Source organism: Pholcus phalangioides, unplaced genomic scaffold, assembly GCF_987345545.1.
Source record: "Pholcus phalangioides strain wild (caught in Gottingen) unplaced genomic scaffold, Ppha-v1.0 ptg000017l_1, whole genome shotgun sequence".
Classification (NCBI taxonomy): Eukaryota; Metazoa; Arthropoda; class Arachnida; order Araneae; family Pholcidae; genus Pholcus; species Pholcus phalangioides.
The window spans coordinates 37577047-37601962 of record NW_028301610.1 but is presented as its reverse complement, the minus strand read 5'-3'; the positions used below and the strand labels follow the sequence as shown (position 1 = coordinate 37601962).

Below are 24916 nucleotides of genomic sequence, written 5' to 3'. Positions count from 1 at the left end.
TTTAAGAAATATTCAATTTTTCAAAATTGAGTTATTCTCTCCAATTCACGCAGTAGAAGTATCAACTTGATATCGTCCGCCGCATGCCGAAAGTACGAATGTACAAACTTTCCTTTTTTTAATCAGCTGTTTGGATACCTTGTTTTGCTACCTACGTTGCGCCTGAAACCCGAATGTAACATACGTGTTTCAATAATGTCCTATTGAACCACACGCTACAGAACATTTTAGGAAAATAACTTGCATAGAGTAAACATGGGAAATAGTCAAACATTTCCCACGTTCTTTTTTTGCAAGGACATTACATTCGTGATTCTGGCATGACGGAGCCGTAAATAATGATTATAATACAAGTCGAATTTGATAGAATTACATAGTCTGATGCATGGTAATTAGCTCAGCTGAATAAAAGATTTAGTTTTGGCATACAGTGGAACTTCGGTTAACGAGCAATTCGCATTACGAGCGAAAATTGAGCTTTTTTAATTATTTTCACGTTATCACAATGGAGCTGATGGGTTTTTTGCTTTCGCTTCACACGTGTTATGGACTTTTGGGTAATATTCCCCCCTACGGTCTCCGGTAAGAATGCCTCAGACGGAAATTTAACATACGTGCGAGTGTGAATACAGTCGCCCCCTCCCCGTATTCACGATGGTTACGTTCCGGGGGTGGCCGCGAATACGGGAAATCCGCGAATAACCGAAATCATAGGTGTTTTTTTTTGTATATCTCGTTTATTAAACATCATGAGAAGAGCAGGGTGACGCAGAGGGTAGAAGGGAATGTAAAAGAAATTGCAGCGATTGTAGATGTGTTTTCTGAAAGATCTTTGAGATTTCTGTTTGCCGTTTCTTTTCTTCATATGAAGTATGTTGACAAGGCTTCCTCTACCAATTTTTCTACATGTGAAGAACATAACATGGAGTGATCTGTGTCATGAAAATAATTTATTGCTGATTTGAACTTGCAAAGCCCTTCTGCTATGTTAGGGGGTCATTAAAGTATTACGTCAGCATCGGGGGGGGGGGGGGGAGTTTCAGATTTGCTGACAAGGTTGGGGGGGGGGGGGTTTTGAAGGTTGCTAACGTCATCAACCACTCTTTTTGAAGATATGAAATATTCTAAGCTGCTGACGAAATTTTGCTGACAAGAGGGTCAAAAATGGCTAAAAATCGGCTTACGTAATACTTGAACGTCCCCTTACTAATGGTCAACTTGTTTCCCACTTCTTTTTCTTGATCTTCATCTGGTACCACTTGTTTCAGGAGCAGTCAGCTCAAAGTCGGATTAACCCATGTGAAGGCCTTAAGCACTCAAGTGCTTCTTGTGCCCCGTCCCCTTCAATTTTAACCTTAACGGGGCCTCATGAAAGTTAGATCTGTTTAAAATTTTCAAGAATAAGTATGTAAACTGGTAAGCAGGTATTTTTAAGATGGGGAGGGGTTAAAAAGAGTCATTCCTCGAGCCTGCATTGCTATGGAGGTCTCGTGACAATTTGATATGGTTACAATTTTTGGGGGAGTAAGTATGCAACTTATATTAGTAGGGGGGCATCAGAAAACTTTGTTTTGCCGGTTTGGTGGAGTAGCCAAGATGTTGAGACGGCTCTCTTATTTTATGGAAGTTCAGTGTAATCTGTATCGTGGGCGGAGATACGGGGGGGGGGGCGTGGGCAGATCTAATGTGGTAATGCCGCCCCCTCCCGCATCAAAAGTGGAGTGGGCAGATAAATGTATATGAATTGACATCGTGCCCCGCAGCAATAACGACTTTGCCCCCTCCCAGACTTCCAAGTCCATCTCCGCCTATGATCTGAACACAAAAACTGAGAATTTACACGAGTTCTTGTTCGCAATTAACTTAGTTGCTCTGCTTTTATCATACTCAAGGCTGCAACTAGAAACGAAAATTTACCCGGTTGCTTGGGGGAATCTGTATCCATTGTGGCGCCACTCCCCGTAATTTTAATGGGAAAAGAATAATCTCGACTCCCTGCTTGGTCCAGTGCTTGGGACACCATACCCCTTCCCTTAGTTGCAGCCATGGTCAACCTTTCGATAAAGATCTTCAACTGTTCAATCAAGTGCTCTTAGCATTTAAGGATTTCTACCGGATGGTTGATGCTGGAGGAAAAAAATTATTTGTTGAAAAAAGTACTATATTTGATCATTTTTTGTGGTGCCCCTTTTCTCCTGGTGCCCTAAGCACGTGCTTATTTTGCTTAATGGTTAATCCGGCCCTGAGTCAGCTACATTAATTCCTCCTCGGTCAATGCCTCTGAATTGCTATCAATTAGCTGTTCGACTTCTCTTCTACATCCCTATCATTGAATCCTTCTCCACCCACCTGTTTTGCGAACGTGGCAATGTCTTTTATAATCTCTTCAGTTGGTTCTGTAGAACTGGTTGTGTCCTCGAACGCACATTGTGGCCAAAGATTAATCCAACCCGACGTGACTATCTCTCCCCTAAGAGCTGCGACGGCTCTAGTGATCACAGTAATGGCATTAGCGAGTCATCCTACAGATGCACAGCTCAAATTTCGTAAACAAAACACATGCATGACGATTTGTGTGTTTTGCCAAAAAATGTTTTCCAATAAAGGAAAAAAATACAAGTACGGATACCGCGAATATGGGGGGGGGGGCGACTGTATTTACGATACGAAACTAGATGTAACATAGCAGCAATGTGTATGTGCACCTGAAGTTTTTTTTTTAATTCTGCTTGAAAAAATGTGGGTTTATTGCATTATTAAACGTAATTTTGAGGGGGGCTAGCTCATGAACAAGAGCCACTACTTGTGGAAGAGATTTCGTGCTTGGGGGGAGACGATGGACTGGCGGTGCATGAGGCTGGCATTCAAGAACTAATGGTAAAAAATAATTTTACCATTACACAACAGCACATCAGTTGTGAATTTTTATGTGAAATTTTTATTTACTCAAAGGGAACATTGAGAAAAATTGTGCTCTTGGAGATTACCATCACTAACCTCCGATGATTGCGCAAAAAAATCTGCTGTTACTCCCATAAGGCCATAACCCTCATAGCAAGTTTGTGAAATCAATCATGTGACCTGTGTTCAAAGAGGTTTTGTGTTTGTGTGTTAAAAATACAAATTGTTTGTCAAATCAGCAATTATTTTATTTTCTATATTAACCACAATTTCGTTAATCGAAATATAAAAAAATATAAGTTTTTTGAGCGCAGAAAAATCACTTTGCGGGCCAGCTGTTCGCCACCCCTGTTTACTTCAATTCGTGTAAGGGAAAAATTAATATTCAGTAGTTAATGGGAGCGAGTGAAATAAAACATTTTGAAAAAGAAAAAATTTTTTAAGCTGTGGACTTCATCAAAAGTTTACGATTTTTGTCGTAAGCATTTTTAGGCCTTCCTTAATTCGTCAACTGAAATGGTGTAGGTGTTAGTGTAACGGACGGTGAACCAGAAGACTAAGGTTCGAATCCAGCTCTGATTGATGCTACTTTTTTTTTTCAATTCTCGTCCGAAAATGATCGAAATATTTCAAATTTTCTTTGCCGATACATTGCAATATATTTTGTGCCGACTCCTGATTGTGATGTGTTTTTATTCTTACAACAAAAACATGTAGAAAAATTAGTAAAACGAATAATGTTATAAAAATAATCCTTTTAGCATCTTTTCTCATCCGAAGTTCCGATATTTAAATAGATGTTTAAATATTTTATAGCTATGTATTTTTCATACTATAATTTGCCTTTTACTTTTAGGTGATTTGCTATCCAAAAATGCATTGATAAATTCGAGATTTTCCTAAAATTTGATTTCTTTTTTTTTTTAAATCACGTTTTCAGAAATTTAACTCCCTTCGTTTACAACCGATTGGCAAGAAATTTGAATGATCTGTTTCACAAGTCAGCGATAAATATGGTAACCTTGTACTAATGTAACCTAATCGCATGTTAGAAAAGGGAAAAACGTAGGAGAGTAAAAAAAAAATGAAAGGAAAACAGTATTAATAAATAAGTATATCTCATACTTTATTATATACTCTCTCTCGTATCTGTAATACTTACAGATAAGAGAGTAGGTTGAAGTAGATTTCACCCTTACCTGTTGTTCTCTCTCGTTCTTACATATAGGAGGATGATTTACATCATAGGGGGTAAAAATGAACTTTCCCCCCCCCCCAGAGAATTGCAACAAAGCTTCACGATGATGAGAGAGGAAAGAGAACAGAGAGAACTTGTTTGGACGCAATATTGCGTCCTTGATCGTGAAGTGGTTAAGGCGTAAGATAGTATATTCACGATTCCGTCCGACATTTTTATAACTTAATGGAATTCAAATCAAGATACGCATGGTCTATGCACTTGTTTTACGGCCCTATTTCACCAAAGACCAACTCTGGTCATATCGCTGTATTGCGATATACTGCCATTAATGAGTTGGATTGGATATGAAGGAGCCATCTATCGGTGGTCGCCTCATGCTCGTTAGGGGAAAATATCTGTATTCTCCCCGGATTTGAACCTGGGACAGCAACCTGTGCGGTGGTAGACTGGCATCTCACCATGACGCCACTCGGGTGTTTGTTTTGCGACCCGGTGCCACTGCAGCTTTCGATATAAAAATTTATTATCGTATTTAACCATAAATTATTAAGCATTTGTCTAATACAGCGGTTCCCAACCTTTTTGAGTCCGCTTACCCCCCGAGCCCGAAACCTCCAGGCATTCCCCCAATCTGTTTAACCAATTACAGATTCCGAATACTTCCCTAAACAAAGTATATGTTGAATTAAATTAAAAATGTCTATTTTTTTCATTATACACGTAGTTTTTTTTATTTTTGGAGTAAGCTAACAAATTAACACAAAGATTGGAAAAAATATGTTTGGGACTATTGAATTACGAAGTTTTGAAAAATTACGCTCAAAAGTGGATTAATACAAACACAAATCTGTAGCTGCGTTCAATTTGCTTCTATATATTATGTAAGTATATGAAGAAAAGTTCTGGAAAATTCACTGTATCCATCAAAAAAAAAAAAACAAGGTTTACCATTCTGCCATCGCAGAGGATCTTCGGAGTGGTATCTGATGAGAGCTCTAGCTATTTCTTCTTTTCAGGAATCGACAATGAAGCAGGCCCAAAATAATCTTTGAAAGGATTAGATATCCACCGATCACCCATTTCCGGATCTGAAAAATATTTTTCAAACGAGGATTTCAATCCTTCCAAATTACCGACTATTAAATTTCGCGCTCGGCTTGTGACAAGATATCATGAAGTGTTTCGAACACTCCCAAAAAAAAGTCTACGTCGTGCCGAAGTTCGAACAACCGCATCAAAACGTAACCCCGGAAACAATCACCTAACTTCGGTGTGCAAAAGCTAAGCGTTGTGAAGGCTGCCCATGTCTACACACAATTTGAACAACCTGTAGTTGGTAGGATTCACCTTGATAATGTTGAATGAATATTATTTCTTCTCTAAGCGCAGGGCTCTGTCTATGAATATAGCAGCGAGTCCATTTCGTTCTGGGGGCGGCTTTTTCCTCGTCTCGCAATACGATAGCTAATATAGTAGGTCTTGGTAGTGTTACTGTCCACTTTTATTGTATCATCGAGAACATAACATGTTGAATCAGCGTTATCTTCAGGTCTGTCTAGTCACAAAAAATTCTCTCGCGCAGTCCCCGCACTTGGCGACCGTTGGCCACAGTCTTTGGTGAGCCGCCGCAGTAGCTTTGGCAAAATCACTTGGCAGATGCAAAATGTTTTCACGTTTACAGGTGCACGGTACTTCTCTTTGGTGTTTCAGTTAACTTCCGCGGGGACCCAGTTTTTATCCACTGGCCCATAGCGCAAATCACGTGAGTACAGTGGCAGATTAAAATCGGTCGAGGGCCCCTTAAATTAGAAAAAAGTGTGAAGTTTGGGTTTTTCGGGGCCCTGTAGAAGTCGGGTCGTTAAATCCGCCTCTGCGCGAGTAGTAGATGCTTGGTAGAAAATTGTGAGAATAACATGCACAAGATCATTTTTGTCGCTCCACGGTCATTTTCTGCACACGAGGGCTAATTAGACGGGGACCTACAATTTATTGCCGATTCCGAACAGCAGGCTTGTTTTTTTATACTCATCGAGAGGTTGGTGAGCTAAATCCTCGACGGGGGGACTCCTTGAGGTAGCAATTTTTTCTGGGGTCACGTCGCCGTTTTTCTTGTATCCCTGTGTCAGGAAAGTTTTCTGAGCCGAGAGGAAGGAGAGTGTGAATCCGGATTTAATAGATTGGACGCGGACGGCTGGACGCAACCCCTTTTTTATGAAAGATTTTATTGATAGGGAGGTCAATGTTATTACAACTGAAAATATTAATAAAAACCTCTACCTGCCTTTTTAAAATTCTTTTTTTAGATGGGTGGCCGCCATTACCATTTTCTTTCCACGTACCCCCGGTTAGGAACCACCAGTCTAATACACTACCGAGCCCTACCAGTTCTGCGAATTCGAAATGGTCGCACCCGCACCACATCACTCACAGTACCTTCATAACTAAGTTTTTTTTAACACATTTTTTCGTTTTTTTAATTGAAATATTATACTTCTCCAGTTACGCTAAATTTGTTCGAAATAAATGAAATATAAAGATACCCTTGTTTTTAATTCGTAGTCTACGAGCCGAATGATTAGTTACTGATTTGCAAGTGTAGTTATCTAGAATTAATCTTGCGAATTTAAACCCGTTTTGCAGCAACATCGATAAAAAAAAATTTTAGAATCGCATGAAATTTCAAGTAAATAGAACATACTTTCTTACCTCGTCATATTTGTATTCCGAAATTTCCACTGTTATCTTTTCACAAAGATCCTCCTTAAGGCATGGTCGATAATACACATATAAAAGATCACAAATTGAGATTATATCCATGATTATTTTTGGTGAGAATTAAATAGTAAATGTTCCTGCGTTACGTGTCACAAACGCATCATCGACGGACACGGCATTAACTTCGTATAACCTTTCTTTGGAGAGAGCCCACCACGCTATGACGAATTCTGGGAATTCTCCAGCACCAGCTTCAAGAGATAAAGCGATATCCAATCAGCAAGAAGCATCCTCACAATGAAAACAATCAAAGATGACGGCGTGATGGGTGGGGCCACGAAAATCCTTCTGTATTGACAAGCTGGAAAGAAAAAAAAAAAAGCAAGAAAAACATTTCCGAGAAAAAGCCAGTATTAGGCCGGAATTACACTATAAAAGTTTTATAATAGTTCTTTTACAATCAATGAGAGGATCGGTTACATTAACTAATAGGGTTACTGGTTGTTTTTTTTTTTGTGAAAGACTTTTTATCCAACTTTTACTGTGTAAAGGCCGGGATTACACAGTTCATATACTGTATACATATTTCATATACTGTACAGTGAAATCTCACTACAACGATGACCGATATAACAATGAATCAACAATTTTCTTTCCTTGCTCCATAGAGTATATCAATATTTCACTATATCGGAGGTTTTTGCCATAGGTGGAAAAAACTGTCCTGGCAAAAATATATTCTTTTCCCATCTATCTATACACGTGAGGCATTGTTATGCATTTATTTTCCCATTTATTAAGCAAATGACATAGTTGTGAACTCAAATTCCAATTTAATGGTGAATAATTATTAGGGTTGGTAAATTTATTCCATAGCTGTAAAAAACACCCTGACAAAAATAGATTTTTGCCAAGCATAAAACAAATCGACACTTCCCTCATTTATATACATCTAGTATCATTAAAAAAAAAAAAACCTATGCAAAAGAATTGTATATTGTTATAACGACCCGATCGTCCTGGAAGACGAGTGGCCATTTTATCGAAAGGAAAGATATAAGATAGTCGTTAAAAACATTAAAAAATTTCCCCACGGGTCATTGTAATGGAATGATCGCTATAATGTGGGCCCATTGTAACCAGCATCCACTATATCTCTATTCATTTGTAAATGTATTTTCTACCAGATTACCACAATACAATATTATCAGTGTGATTTTTATGATTTCAAGTCGAATACACATTGAATGAAATATTCCCCCCCCCCTTTTCAGAAAATCGTTTTTGCTCTAGTTTTTACCACTATCCTGGCGAAAATCAATTTTTGCCAGCAAAATGCTCAACCTCGGTAAAAATATGGGAAAATATATATATGGCACAACAGAATTTATAAAATAAAAATTCATGCTTTGAAGGTTGTTAAAAAAAACTTAAAAACAGTGAAAACTTTCAGTCCCAAGTGCGACGGTTACAGAAAGTTCGCTATAGAACCATGGGCAGAGATGCGGGGGGGGGGGCATGGGGGCAATGCGCTCTTTCCCTCCCCCCCCCCCCCAGCATCGAAGGTAAAGCCGACCGATATAATGTATTTGCTTATATATGAATTAACATCATCCTCATCATCATGCCCCCCACACTTTCAAGTCTATCTCCGCCCATGTATAGAACGTTATTGATTTTGATGTGATTAGAAATAGAACTCGCTAACAAAATTTCGGTATTTAGAAAACAAATCGCACGAGTGGATATCACACAATTTACCTTGAAACAGTTCATTTTTAAATGTCTATTGGGGCAGATTGCGATGAATTTACTCACTGGAATGACCCACCACAGGATAAATTTGTAAACAAGTATTCAAGAGCTTCATAAATTGAGTGAAATTTTAAGCTAACTAGGTTTGAATCAGGAAACAAAACTTTTTACACAACTTGGCCTCCTACGAATAATATGGAAAGAACGAGTCGGCTTATCAAAGCTTGGTTGCGAAAGATAGACGTATAAACTGTTCAGACCTAGATACGCACATTCAAGTTTGTTTAATGATTTTTGATCATTTTTGTCGAACCACGGTCACAACGGCTAGTTAGACCGGAACCTACAATTTATTGCCGATTCCGAACGACAGGCTTGTTCTTTTTGATACTCATCGAGAGGTTGGTGCGCTAACCCCTAGATGGGGGACTCGCATAGGCGGAGACTGACTTGGAAGTCTGGGGGGCAAGGTCATTATTGCTGGGGGGCACGATGATGATATCTATACATATATGCATTAGATCAGTCGACGCCACGTTTGACTCTGGGGGGTCCGATGCCCCCCCCCCCCGTATCTCCGCCCACGGGGACTCCGTGCGGTAACAATTTTTTCCTACGGTAAAGTCTTCGTTTTTTTTTTTACGTACCCGTGTCAGAAAACCGAACCCGGTATCGAACTCGTGACACCCCTAAACATCCTTTGGTACTTTAGGCGAGTATCTTATCGAATTGGGCTACCGCGCCCAAATGATTTTTTGAACACGCTCATGTCATTAAGCAGTGGTTTTCAACCTGTGCTCCGCGAAGCAAAGGGCCCCACGGCCGTTTATTTCATTCCCACGGCAAGTCCAGAAATGTAAAATAAATGGGTTCACACTCAGTATTCCTTCATAGAAATTAATTCCAAAACGAGCTAAAAAGCCAAAAAAAATGTTCAGAACCACTGTTATAGACCCCAGCGGTTCCCAAATACTTTTAGGTCATGGACCCCTTGGAAATCTGTATTTGTCGTGGACGCCAAAAAACGTACCATCACTGACACCGGTTTATAGCAGCAGCCATCTAACGGTGAGAATGTTCTCAAACAATGGAAGACATTCCATTCAACAGGGCAAAAATGGTAATGGTGCCTAAAATTTTCTTCGTGTATAGTTTGCGGTTAAATTTGCAGTGAAGTGAAAGGCAGTGGCGTAGCAAGGTCTGGTGGCACCCGGTGTGGAGTTCTAACTTACCACCCCCCCCCCCCATATCCACCAAAATATGAAATGAAATTTACTGAGGAAGCAATTTTTTAATAAGGCAACGAATAAAAGGAAAATACTAAAAACATTTCTTATGCATTTCGGCAGAATGACTTGAGGCAAATGATATTTGTGGCAAGGATGAGACGATGAGTCACCAGGACCGGCTGTTTGTTTACTTGAGCACCAGCACAGTTCAAAAGAAACGAGACAGAACACCCCCCCCCCCCCCCCCGCCACGCACCACCCAATACTAAATATTTACAGTATCACATCGTTCACCAGCAATTAGCTGCAATTAGCGATTGTAAAGGCCCATGTAAATTATTTGACATGTTATTTTATGTAACAAAAGGGCGCATTAATACAAAATCGGCAATTTTTTTGTCACCCCCCCCTCAGAGCTGGTACCCGGTGCGGGCCGCACCCACCGCGCCCGCCTTTCTACGCCACTGGCGAAAGGTAGAGAGAGAGAGTCTCCGTATCAGAGGTTGTCGAGAAGCAACATTATTATTTATGTAGTCAGGGCCGTTCTTAGAGGGCATACGACAGGTGTGGTCGCACCGGGTCCCGCGCTTCTGGTACTAAAAAAGAAAAAATTACAATTATAAAAAAAAATTTCAATAATAAAACAAGGTTGCTGCATTTTGACAAAGAAAATGATAGAAAAATCTAAATTATGTAATGAATAAGCGAGAATTATTCGTCACACGCACACTAATTATGTACAGTAATGATAAAACAAAAAAGAATAGTTATTTGTTGAATGCGGATGTAGGAAGCGGTTTTATATAATACACACGCCATATGTGTATATATCTTTCAAGATTGTATCAATAAAAGGGAGGTGGTCTCCAAGAAAAGTTGGAGTGTCTCCCTAGTGCAGGTGGCCACCGAGACTGAATTATAGGAACATTCCCACACGTTGCCGACATAAACACATATAACAAGCACAACATACACTAACCTTCATGTCGCCCATCGAATATTAGCAACACTTTCCTCATATTGAAGCTCCTTCCAAGGAGAAAAATTGCATGCCTATAAATGAGGGGAGGTTTATTTACTCTATACCGTGTTGACATCAGGGTAATTTTGTTTAATGTTCCAACTGCCATCTTTCGCAAAAGGCAACACTGTGCTACAGTAAAGTTAGAGTGTTTTCGAGACGCATAGAAAGAGCCTGACAAAAAAATTTCGGAAATACATATCAATCTTGTAGAGAAAAGGCTAAAAAAAAAAAAAGGAAAAGCGAAAACAATAAACACACAACGTGGTGCGTATGAAAAATTTCTGCAGCACGCAGTTCAGCCTTCTGGTAAAGAGTAGTTGATGATATTTCACAATAAATGGAGCCTGCGAGTTATTAACAGATGATATTCAATGCGTTTTTAAAGTTCATGAGCAAGATCCAAAATCCTTTTCGGAAGCTTTCATATAGCATAAGGATACTGCTTACCGTTCCACTATCAGTGGCAAGTGCGTAAAGAAGCTTTCCACGCTTAAAAAATAAAATCTTATTTAAGATCTGCAATGAGTAAAGGAAAACAGTCATCTTTAGCGGCATTATCAGCCGAAACAGACATAGTGGATAAAATAAATGTTGATGATGTAATAGAGGACTTCGCTGGTGTGAAAGCAAGAAAAAAATTTCCATAAGGTGAGTCATCAATTCAGACAATTAAGCTATCGAGTTTTATCGAAAAACATTTGAAAATAATAGCGAGTCGTATTAAACAATTGGTAAATTATTTTTTATTAAAAATGTATTTAATTTGTTTTTTGTTTAACTGCTTTTCACTTATGTATATATTTTTTTTTTTAAATCTTTTAATACTGAATAAGATTTTTTTTCCTTTTCTCGGGGAACTGACAGCATATCTAATCTCTTCAGGCTTGATTGACAAAATATTTCTGTGGTGCTCGCAGGGCCCCACGATTATTTTTGCACCGAGCCCCGCATCTGGTAAGGGTGGCCCTGTATGTACTAGGGCTGGTCCGATTATTCGATTAATCGGTTAATTGTTAATCGCAGTTAAAAATTTCAGTTGAGTTAATTGGCTCGATGTTAATGCGATTTAATTTAGACTAAAATTTTTAATAAAAATTCATAATTTTTGTTTGACGAAAGCGATTAGATGTCTTAAATTATATTTTTAGATGCAACATTTCAGATGGGTGGCCATATTTAAAAATATTTGAATCAATATTTTGATGAAGTTTTTCGATATTTCGTCGATTCAACGAAAATTTATTTTTCAGAGTTCCATAGTTTTTTCCAATTATTTTCAGTGAAATTTGTTGTCTACATTGTGAACAGCATTTTTCGTATTCGGGAAACATCAGCCCCCACCCCCTTCCATTCGAGAGCAGTTTTTAACGTAAAAAGTTATATGAATCAAAAGTACTTACCATATCAATACCAAAATCAATGATCAACCTGAAATGATTGATTTTCTGAAAAAATAACAAGATCTTAGAGAAGAAATTCCAGAACCTGACAAAAATGTTCAGCATTACTTCAAGCGTGGAGCCTTTTTTAACTTTTTAAACTATATTCTAACATTTATTCTAATATATTATTCTTTCAGCTTTATATATATATTTTAAATTTTTACCAAGTTGGAATTTGAGGACTACACAAAATTTTCGGAATTCATATCAGTCAACATAAAGTGGGTGTGGATAAGTCGAAGAAAAGTTGTTTTAGATCGTTTTACTGGAAAAAATATATATACTTGGCTCCTTAAAAGAAATTTGACAAGTGCCTAGATTTTTTTCTGGATTTATTTGTCGAGACCTCACGAAAACTATCAAAAACTAATGGCTCTACAAAATATACAAGGAGGTTTTTTTCTTGCAATTTCTATGTTTTCTTATTCTTAAATCGAATACCAGTAATAATTAGGGAAAAAATTGTGAGAGAGTTAAATAAAAGAGGGATTGGTGTAATTAAAGAAATTTGTCGACTATACAAACCATTGTCTGTCAATGAAAAACCTCCAACAGGTGGTGAAGAAACTGTAGCAAATAGTTGCGGCGCATCATATTGCGAAATTTGAATATGTTCGATGGTAGTGGTGTATCTATGGTGTTTCGTATCCGAATACAGGATGGCGATAACGTGGCTTTCTCTATCTCTCTCCCCCGCATTAACGATTTTGCAGTATTTGCCCAGGGAGTCCATTTTTCCTTCAAACAAAGCGTCCCCCTATTATCTTCTGGACGAATTTTGTCGGATGTGGGCTGATCTTGTCGATCTTCTATGTACTTTTTCGTACCGTTCAAACGAATCCTCTGAATTCAAGGACTCAAAACTTCTTTGTCGCCATCCTCAGAACACCAAGAATTTTGTCATCGCTTTGCAGGTGCTTTCCTCTTCCGAGATGACCTCCGCGAGCGAAGCACACTGGATGACGAGATGCTTCAGTTGGGTGAAGAGCATGGTCTAGCAAGGCATTCTTGATCACTTTGATCCTCCTGAAAAAGATCAAACATAAAATAGAGCAGGGCTGGGCAACTGTAGAAAAAATTAGCGCTAAAATTTTTTTTACCAGAGAAAAAGGTATAAAATACAGATTCTTTTGAATTTTTCAGGGCATAGTGACCCCCTTTAACGTTGGCAGATATGCTATGAATTTCAAACATTTTGTGCTGCTCTCAACCTGCAATTTAGCAACTACATGAAGAAAAATTTAGGTGCCAATACAAAAATTTTGGTCGCCACGGCGACCTGGGATTTGTTCAGCCATGCAATAGTCTCATAATTCGAGGTGACCAGGACAGAGACCCCCCCCCCCCCTCGGATTGATGGAAACGCGGATTATCCGGAAAACAGAAAACGGCATTTCAAGAGAAAGTGGTGGGGGTTACGGCGTGGTTCTTCCCCAAGGACACAATCTCATCTACAACTGGCGGCTCCTGTTCAGGAGCTAGCCCTTCACGCAAAAGTCACGTTCAATAGTTTCAGTCCATGGTTTATTTTCTACAAGCAGAATTAGAAAAATAATTAGTGCACATACGCTTGGTTACAATGCTACATCCATCTAGTTTCGTATCGTAAACAGCCACGCTCGCACGTGTTGATTTTTTAGAGTGAGGCACGCTACCAGAGAGACTAATCCACTTACTTCCTTTTTGAGTTTTCACCCCTCCCACCTCCAATTTTGATATTTATAAGTCGTAATTTTATGAAAATGAAAAATAAAGTGCACAGTGTGTGCAGAGGTTTTGACAATTTTGTGCTATAGCCGAGCCGTCTTGAGTTCAGGTTCCCGAGTATTATGGAACCCTCTCAACCCGATTCGTAATCATACTAAAAATACCTGTGTATATAAGGCCGGGACAATACTATAAATGCATGATAAAAGATCTTTTATAAAACTTGAAAGAAAAAAAAAAACAAGCAGCGTATTGGTTACATTTGAGCGAATGTAACCGTTACGCCGATTGGTTGCATTTTTCATGTTTTATGAAATTACTATAAAACTTTTACAGCGTGATGCCGGCTTGACTAAATCTTCAGCAATTTTAAAGTCGGTGTTTCACTCAGATCCCTGTTGATCCACTCGTGGCAATAGGGCATATACGGCATAGACCACACAAAAAAAAAAAAAGACATGAATATGTTCATGTTTTCGTCTATGGTAAAATGGGCCTGGGTGGTCAGATTTCTTCAGCGATGTTGAAAGACACGGAAAAAATTCGTTTGGTGAATACCCAAAACAGTTCGATCCGGTCACGATTTGGACCAATATCTCCCGATTCGGAGTCGAGCGCGTTATCATTTGATCATTTTTGTCGTATCACGGTCATTTTCTGCGTGCGAGCACTAATTAGACCGGGACCTTCAATTTATTGTCTATTCCGATTGACAGCCGTTTCTCATACTCACCGAGTGGTTGGAGTGCTAATCCTTCGGTGTGGGACTCCCTGCGGTAGCAATCTTCCGTTTCTGTTGTACCCAGCGTCAAGAAAGTTTGTGACAAGGACAAACAGGGTATCGAACTCTCGCGACTCCTCTAAACATTCTTTAGTATCTTATGCCATGTCTGAACGAATTCGCAAAATAATTTACGCACCAAAAGCGTATTCACCGGAAGAAAAAAGTTCCAAAATAATGCTTCTCGACCTTTTCAGGGCCATAGTGACCCTGCTGGCAGATAAGCTGCTATAAATTCCAAACATCTTGTGCTGCTCTCAGCCTACACTTTAGTAACTACACAAAGAAAATTCTAGGCACCAATGCCAATTTTTTGGTCGCCATGACGACTTATCGCCTAGGATTTGTCCATTCCTGCTTTAGGCGAGTATCTTATCGACCTGAGCTAATGCACCCAGGCGCGTTCTCCGTTGCGCCACTCTGCCAGCTGCGAATGTTCTGATAATACAGGTGTTGTGATGATTTGTTAATATAAAAAATTTTGAAGGTAAAAATTAAGCCATAGTTCGACATTTGTATAGTAAATTTCAAGTCGCCATTATTTTTCAATGTCTAAATCAATTTCTCAATGTCTAAATGAATTTCTCAAATGTTTTCGAAATTTTTTGTGGTGACCATATCGTAAAAATGTGCGACAAAAACATGTATGACAAAACATTTCAAAACGACAAATGGAAAAAGAAATGGCTGCTAATATTTTGTCCCCTGCAAAATATTTATTCAAATTTTATAGCATTATTATAACCAATTTTTGATGAATTTAATTCCACAACAGATCATGATTTCGCTTGAATATGCTGAATTTCAATTTAAAAAAAAAAGGCCAAACAGCTGATCCGTAGCTCACAGATTTTCATCAGAATCACATTCCAGGATTCATTTTCATGTCCTCAAAGAAGACGGGATCTTTGAAAGTGAAAGTCTCAATGGTTCGTTTGCCTTCCGATGGCGGACTCTCTCTGTAATTGTTAGATATTCCTCTAGTAACTTGTTTAATTGTGATGCCTTGGGCTGTTCCTTTTTCTGTGGTGCCTTCGGATGGTGGTTTACCTGTAGTCCTGTAGCATTCTGCTATCAGAAAAGTCAATGAAACATTGAGAATCGTATTTCAATTTGAAAAATATTGTTAATTATTTCTGACCGATAAATAAATGGAATGCAGAATTCACATTTCTCCTGATTAGAGAGATAATTTTCATATTAATCAACAATCTAGTAATAGTAAATTAAATCTTACCGATTTGGTCAAGAAGAATTAGCAGAATTACTACTGCGATAAAAACTACAGCGAGCATGGCCATCATTTCTTCCAATGTATTGAAATTAAAGGAACTCGTGCAAGAAGGAAGTTCCGATTCAGAATAATCCTATTGTGAGCAGTCTTTTATATGTTTTCCCAAGGTATTGTGTTTGTTGCACCTGTTACCGATCTGCAATTGTTTTTCGATTAAGGTAATTGTGAAACAAACTATTATTCATTCTTGATGATGATTATAGTGAATTTTGCAATTTACAGAAGAATACCCATTGTCATTAACAGGAATTTTCACTTCCATGTTACACGTCATCCGTTTACTAATACATACATTCATAGTTTGGAGTTTACAGACAAAGTCATTTTTTATCCAAATTTTCTGCAATAACAAATACAATTATTGCGAAATTCGGTTATAATGATATTGAAGGTTCAGCGAAATTGTCGTTATAATCGATGTTTACATTTTTTTTAAAATAAAAAATGTTAGGTGCAATACGTCAAATAAAGAAAAGTATGAGAAATTGGGATCATAAGTACGGGGCATCGCTGAATTCTGGCCAAAAATATTGCTTGTTGTCGGTTGTTATTGTTACATACAGGGTGCAAGCAAACGGGGGTATGGCATTTTACTGGTGAACCGTTCATTCTAAAGTATACTTTCAATTAGAAAAAGTTTCCAAATAACGTATAGTACTCAGATATGCTATTCATGTTTCAAGGGTTTGTATAGTTATTAAAATAAAAAAAAATTACTTTTTATACAGTCCCCGCGTGCCCCAAGACCTATTTAAAAGTTGTTGGCCCTTTTGCCGCAAAAAAAAAAAAAAACCATGTAATTAAGTGTTCATTGAGATATTCGAAAAACGGAGGAAATGCGGGGGGGGGGGGGGAACGGCGTTAAATGCGGAAAAAAACGTTTTTATTTTGATTTAGAGCTGTTTTCTTCCCAACTTTCCTCCGTTTTTTCGAATTCAAATATCTTGGTTCGCCAGTAAAACGCCCGGATTATATCCACTAGACCCTTTCAGCGGTAATCCCGAGATATCTCGTCAAACTTGAGCCGCTTTATTTCAGTCACTCCAAAATACGCAGTCTTCCAAAAGCGCGTTGAAGGTATTTTTAACGTAAAATTTTCTATCTCCCCCAACCAATCAACTGCCAGTGGGCGGAGTTGGCTCTTGTTTAAGGTTAGATGCGAGAAAAAGAGATTACTGCGTTGAAAGAAGGGGGGGGGGGAAGAACACAAAGAAATACACATTCAGTATAGATATTTTCTTTTCGAAAAATACATCTATATCTATAAATATATAAGTTTCCCAAACTTCAGAAAATTCTCTCTCTCTCATCGACCCCCCAACTCAAGTGAACCCATAGGCAGTGCCGTCTTAACGTATGGGCCCGGGGCCACACTAAGTGGTTGAATTTTTTGAAAATTTGCGAGGTGGGCATCAGAAAAATCACTTGGCCCGGGGGCCCATGATGCTCCTAAGACGGTCCTGCCCATAGGATCGTGTTAAATTCGTAGCTTCTATCGTCCCCCGACCATCGCCCACTTTGGAAAACACTGCTGGAAAACAAATTTTTCAATGTTAAAGCAGCAAGAAAACAATGAGATTGAATTCCCTGGAAATGAAACCTTTTAACTTCCTCATGGTTGTATGTGCAATGCCCCCCCCCCCCCGTGTGTTGGGAGCAATCATAGACTAAAGATATAAATTATTCTTACTCTGTGGGAGCAATGGTGATATATGCATATTATACATACCTCTCGGCATGTGACCCCCACAAGGGCAGAGCTGACAGGGGCCGGAACGATTCTTTGATTTTTCACACTATACATTATCCACAAAGGGACCCCGTGAAAACTGGTTTGGGGCCCTGCTGCAGGATGTGGGGGCCGCGCCTCTCGGTACATAATTTGGTCCCGATGGGTCAAACGGTTCCCGATATATTCAAGTGTTAAATGAAAACTTCACCCAAAATCGTTACCGACTTCCGTAACACACCAACAAACGTAACCGATTTCCGTTGCATAAAAACAGGCCCTTTTCGAGTTTGTGGTTTTATATTATAGAGTTTACACCCACTACGTATATGTAGCATAATATCGTGCAGTTTTTGTTTTAACGAATTTAAATTTCTCTCGGTTGCCTCATTCTTTGAATTTTTCTTTCGTAATGTCATTGAAACTTTTCTATAACGTATGTAAATAAATATCTGGAGTCTGGGGCCCTTATCCTCAAGAATAAACTCTTTTGATATATAGATTGCTTTCATGCCTTATATACCGGAAAAAGTGGTCTTCCATTCCTCAAAAACAGTTCAGTGGATCAGTTTGATCATTTATTCATTTCTCTACTGTCACCCTACTTTTTAAATGTAGTAAAAATAAACATCTCCTCCGGTCCCCCATCACCCTCATGTCTTCTGATCTGTTATCTGCCTCTCGCATCTTCTGACTCCAACAGTCCTCCTAGAATAGTGTCCTCTGGCTTTCAATACTGTGGTCCTTCTTTGTCCACTTTCTCTGATGTCCACTGTCTGTTAAGGTCCCTACACACGCTCAGTTATACCTGCGCAGTTATGCCTGTACAGTCCAACTGTGCAGGCATAACTGAGCGTGTGTAGGGGCCGTCAGTTGACCTGCGCAGGCGACCTGAAGGGAATGGTTTTTCGATTCGGTATAACTGTACAGTTATGCCTGCGCAGGTATAACTGAGCGTGTGTATGGGCCATCAGGTATAACTGTGCAGTTATTTTTTCCCGCTTTCTTATATTCGCCCTACTTTCTTCCCTCTTCTTTTTTCACTGATAATGTAATAGAACAATAATAACTGAATAACATGTTTTGGAGAGGGATTCCATTTAATTAGAAGAAAATCTTCTAATGGCCTAATTTTCACGATATTTTCTTACAATTTCATATCGAATAAAAAAATCGAAATAAAATTTTAGAAATATTTCGACCATTGTTAATATTTGCAATTTTGTTTCTGAAGTCACTCTTTTCATTAAATTTACCTGAAATTATGCACCGAAACACACAAACTCTATATTCAAATAATGTGCTATGACTATTAATTGTTTATTGATTATTTAGAGAAGAGGTTTTTAAGTAGGGTTCTTGGAGATTTTAGGGGCCCCGCGACATCGGATTATTTTAGTATTCTTTCACATGTACTTCCTTTAGAAATCAAGCAGGTGTTTATACGATTTAGTTAGTTTGCAATTTCAAACGCAGGATTCCTACTCCTTTTTTGACCGAAAACCAGCAAGCATCAACAGGACAAAAATCACTGCAATTTATTATTTTCTTTTACATGTAATTCTTAATGAATCTCATTGAATTTGTTTTTTGGACACATCTCATCAGATTGCAACGAATTTCAATTTTCAGCTCAAACATTGAAAGAAAAAAATTCCGATGAAATTACGCTAGTTAAACGTAAGAAAACAATCGAAAAATTCTTTGAGAGAGATATACGATTGATAATATAATTATATCATTGAGTAATACTATTAATATACATACTATGTTTCATAATAAGTCAATTTCTAATTGAGTTGAATTAATCGTAAGAGGTCGCGTGAAAATGAAGTTTTCTTTCAAGTCAAAAAAATTATTTTTTTTAAATCGACGCTATCGTGAAAAGAAAATACTATCATACGATGCTGAAGGAGCATGTATCCGCTATCTGTATATTCAGAGGAGAAACGATGCTTGTTTTCGAAGATACAGTCGACGCTCGTTATGACAACTTCACGTTATAGCGACAAAGACTGGTAGGGTAAGTCCCAAATGTTTTACGTTTTACTTATATAACGACCGTCCCAATCAGGCCCGACCACACCCCCAAGTCTCCCCCTCGCTACGACCTTGCTCCAAATATAACGTCGATTCTCGACGGGACGAAGGTGTCTTTATATGGAGCGTCGATTGTAATACCAAAATTTATCTTTTATTGCCTATGTTGTCATAATCACTGTAGATATGGATAGCATTCTTGATAAGCATGAGTAGGCAGTAGTGCCTTTTACTTAAGTCATGAAAATCGGTCATTATGAGAGGTATATATTTACAAAGGCTTCCTTGGTAAAAATGGTCCGAGTTTTCGAAAACTGATGTTTTCCTCTCGTCCCCCCATCACCCCCTTGTGTCCATTCATAGCCTGAATAGTCCTACTTTGGGAAACACCAATTTCAACACTCCAGAGCTTAGTTCAGAGTTCAGTTTAGTTTTCACGACTCGAGGTTTATAATGACGAGTGATCTTCTAAACGGGCAGCGCGAATGTTTGGAAGAATTCATTGAAATGTATAGGAATAAGAAATGCTTGTGGCAGGTGAAAACTAAAGATTACCATAACAAAATTAAGAAAGATGATAGTTATAAGAGATTGGTGTGGAAAATGAGATAAATAGATCCTCTAGCGAACAGAGACAGTGTTGTTAAAAAAATAAAGTTTGAGAAGCAATTCCCGAAAGGAATTGAAAAAAAAAAGCTTTGAGTAGGTATCTTGATCCATTCTGAGAAAATTATGCCAATCTTTTGGTGCAAATCTCAATTCCTGTAATAATTTAACGTGCGAATATTGTTGCCTTTTTTTTAACCAATCTTTGCACCACGTTACCCGTTTTTTTCAAGTTAATAAGTTTCAGTGACATAACCAATCCAACTACACCCAAAGCATCATCTGTGGAAATCATACTAGAAAATTCCGAACTTTATAGACTATGAAAAAATCCGAATTGATCAAAAGACCGCGAAGACAGAGATCGAAGAATGAAAATATCCCCACAGATTGCCTAGAACCGGTTCCAGAAGCTTCGCCTGCACAGGTATAACTGAATGGTGTGGATGCATCAAACCGTTCAGTTATGCCTGTACAGGTATAACTGTGCAGGCATAACTGAACGTGTGTAGGCCCCTTTAGAAGAAGAATGTCCTCTTCCCCTTCCCACAAGACTTCTCCAACACCCTACCCCCGGGACAGTACCAATTTTTTTTTTTTATAATGTTATTTTCCGAGTCTCCACCCGTTTTCTCAAAGAAAGTCATAAAAATCATCGCTCCCCTAGGAAAAAAAAGATTTTTGCCCCACAGCTTTTTTTTTCCATCATATTGGGGTCTTCAGCACGGCCGACTCCACATTCATGTTGTTCAGTGGGCTATGCTTTTATTTATGCTTTCGGAGAAAAACTAGTGGCGATGGAAGGTTTCCGGTCGAATAAAGGTACCCGCCTATGGAGGTTTCACTGCACAATATATTTCCCACTAATTAGTGCGATCACATCTGGATCGCTATTTTTGAGTGCAATAAAAGCCACAAGATGACATTAAATACCGAAAAAAAAAAATTGAAGATTCCGTCTTTCTCGAAATAAGCAATATTCGGACTTATGCACCACTCCTTTCCATGATAAAATTTAACTTCACGTAGTTATTGATTTCTTGCGTTCTCCAAACACAAGATACGTAAACATACTTGCTGAATGTTTGCAACAAATTCTGTTGAAACTTACAGTTGACCGAAATTTTAACGTTATGCAATAATGTTCATCGTCAAATTCTTCAAAATTCAATGGAAAAAAAATACAAGTAAGGCATCAATATGCAAGAGCCCGCAAGCCGTTGAAAAGAAAAAAAAATATATTTTTTAATAACGTAAGACGAGAGCGGCGCTAATTTAAAGAAAAACTTCTTTTTTCTTGTTTTTTATCATTTCATAATGAGCACAAATTTTCTCATGTCAACAGGGAGCCTGAAAAAAAAAAATTAGTGTGTCTTCATGCATTCTATTTTCAAGTTGTTAAAAAAAATTTCCAATCTGTTATTAAATTAGCTGTTTCTATTGATATTGCTGTTAAACTAATCAATGATTTTGTAGTATAAGAACACCACGACTGTCCTTCAAATTTTCCCGCATTTAGCTGGCGCAGTTGAAAGTATTTTTCATCTTGCAATTAGTGAAGAATATCCTAACGATTATTTAAAATCTTACATAAAAAAAATTATGAGGTCAATTCAAAAAAGTCACTAATTTTTTAGTGGCCACTGCCATTGTTTGACAAATTACCCCACCGTCGCCTTCCGCTTTACAGAGGCTTCATCTCGTGACTGACATACAGGTACCGGAATACTAAATAATCTGCGCGACGGTGTTCATAGTGTAAAAACCATTTGGAAACCTTATCAAGGATTGTTTGATTTGTTTTCGAAATAACGGTTAATCATAAAAAAAAGATTTGTCAATGTAAAAGAAGTTTCATTTCCTTTTTCCCTTTCTATACATTTTCTCATATAACTTTTGGCAATTGAAGCCCTCCGTTATTTATATGTTGAACGACCAACCCAATAGTGAATTCGACGCCCGCGGCACGAGATCCGCTGCCCCGCCCCCAGTTGCGGCCCTGAATGCAACCAATAAGAGCATCGGTTACATTCAGCTGACAACCAATAGGCACTAGAAAAAGGGGTGAAGATAGCGCATGCGTCGGACTGATCTATTCAATGGCTATAGGCAAAATGGCCTTCTGTGAAGTCACGAGCTTCTTGCGGAGGCCTTCTGTAGGTGGTGACTCGGATCCATTTTTGAGACAACCATATTAATACCTGAGGATGACGTCACTCTCCGCTATCCATACAAAGGTTTTTAACAGCTGGCTGATGCAAAGATATATTTGGAAAGAGAAAATTCAACTGCCCCTGCGGAGAATCGAACTCACGCCCTTTCAATTTCCGGGTGAACGCGAGCTCCAAGGAAAGATTGAGATATTCGTTGCCTCTGTAGTGTCTAGGGCATTCACCCGGAAAGTGGAAGGACGTGGGTTCCATTCCCCGCCGGGGCAGTTGAATTTTCTCTTTCCAAATATATCTTCGCATCAGCCAGCTGTTAAAAACCTTTGCATATTGATACCTTTTCCATCAAAACTCGCCAGGTCTACTATCCTAGAGTGCTTCTAATTAATGGGACAAGCTAATTACTAGCTTTCAAGAATCATTTGAAATAAAAGAAATTAATTAAAACAGCATATATAAAGGTATTGTCCTTCAAAAAAAAAAAAAAATTGTGTAACAATTTAAATATTAATGCTTTGTAGTACTCTTTTATTTATGTTAATGTGGTAAGGACCGAAGCTTTTTCTTTGGTTGAGACCAGTACCAGTCTAGGTTTTGGCCCAGCCTACTTAATTTTGCTGATAAGGAAGAATGGGGAGGGTGGTACATTATCAATCTGAGGAAGAGCCAACTCCGCCCACTGGCAGTTGACCTGAAAGGTTTGGGGAAACAATTCAGTATAACCTTTCACTTTGGACACCTATTACAGGGGTTTTGAATGTAACCGGACATAATCGTAAACCAAAGAACGTCCACAATACTCTGTATCTTGGACATTGAAAACTGTTCTCTTGGACAAGTATAGCGCATTGTCTACTGATTATGTTTGGTGATACTACGTAATTTTTGTCCTAGGCTCAACCTCTTGAAAATTTAAAAAACACGTTCATTGAACCTTTTTACTTGCAAAATAATAGATTACGTGATTTTACTACAACTGTGCATAATTTAATTCCTCAAGCTATTTCCCCCCCCCCCCCCCACCTCTGCTTTTCAAAATTTCACTGTTTTCAATAGTGTGTGTGGGGGAAGAGTCGTTTTAGTCTTCCTACAACTGTGAATGTAAGTTTCAACTTAATCATTATGAGTAGAGCCCGAGTTATATGCATTTGCATATTTTGGCCTTTTTTAGCATTAATGCATATGAACGCATAAAATGAAAAAAATTCAGATTAAGTGCATATTTTTGAAAGCTTGTTTAAGCTCACTTTTTTTTCATAGTTTTACAAAAAAGTATTGCATATTTTTTTCATAAAATGGGTTTTTTTCGCAAGTGGGATTTAGAGAATTAATAGAGGTATTTGTATTATACTAGATTTTTTCAAATATCAACTACTTTTTTGTAAGGATATTACTAAAAATGTCAAAAGTGGTGAATTTTTTTTTTAGAAATAACATCGAAATTCTTTTGTTACTTGTATTTCGTTACTGTGCACAGCGCTACAACAAACTAGAAATTAAAAATACCTAAATGGAAAATATGTAGAATTTATAAGTAGGTGGTCCAAGACCTGGGCAAATGAATATGCACTAAGAAATAGAAAATATTAATTTAAAAAAAACATCTAATTTTATTTTTTTCCTAAGTGCATTTTTCTCATTTTCGGTACATACCAAAGCTGCATTAAGAGTCTTTCAAGCGGCTTTGGTACATACGTATTTTGGAATTAAGTTTCCGGATTTTTCATTGCATATTTTGGGTTTTTAACGGATATTTCGGTATATCTCTGTGCATATTTTGAGTTTCAAGTGCACATTTGGCCACTTTTTTAGTGCATATTACCCGGGCTCCAATTATGAGTAAACGTGAGTTTGTGAAGTTTTATCTTAGAAAAGAAAGATGTTATTGATTAGTTTCAAGTTTCAAGAGTTCCAGCAAAATCGTAGTATTGGATTCAAGATCAACTGTGTCAAACATAATAACAGAACTGAAAGCAGAGGGAGAAAACTGCCGTGTGCAAAGAAAAAATGGGCCAAAGGGGAAATGATGAGACAAGTGATAAGTTTTAGAATTTTTTCCATCTTTGCTGAACATTCTTCTCATGGGCCAGCTGCTCCAGAAAAAAACAAGATAAACTGATTGAGAATGTTGAATTTGACTGACTTGTTCCCGTGCTTCGTCAATGGTTGAAGGCGTCTTAAACAGACAAAGGGAAGGCAGAAACAGAATCAATTCGAAACATTGTCTATTTTCCTGTTATCAATATAAGAACAAAACATGGCTCCACCCACTAATAGTTGATCTTACAAGGCGAGAAGGGGGAATTGGAAAACATGCTTGATGG

At 38.2% G+C, this 24916-nt stretch overlaps 1 protein-coding gene and 1 long non-coding RNA gene across 4 annotated transcripts in view; both read right to left on the bottom strand.

Moving 5' to 3' along the window:
• LOC149072996 (uncharacterized) overlaps positions 1 to 24916 on the bottom strand; it is a 174888-nt gene that overhangs the window by 111034 nt on the left and 38938 nt on the right. The window contains exons 2-4 of one of the 3 annotated variants that reach the window (XM_089246890.1): positions 12793 to 13293; positions 6809 to 7178; positions 5051 to 5190 (exon numbers count right to left, since the gene is read on the bottom strand). Coding sequence is in view for 1 of the 3 variants with exons in the window: in XM_089246889.1 (XP_089103015.1) it covers positions 6809 to 6919 (111 nt within the window). In the remaining 2 variants the exon portion in view is untranslated. Of the gene's footprint in view, positions 1 to 5050; positions 5191 to 6808; positions 7179 to 12792; positions 13294 to 24916 lie in introns of those variants that run through there. The other 2 variants (XM_089246889.1, XM_089246892.1) reach the window with 2 other exon arrangements.
• On the bottom strand, positions 15545 to 16072 carry LOC149072998 (uncharacterized). The gene is made up of 2 exons (XR_016194449.1): positions 15993 to 16072; positions 15545 to 15823 (listed from the first exon to the last, which is right to left on the bottom strand). It is a non-coding gene; the product is annotated as an uncharacterized LOC149072998 (long non-coding RNA).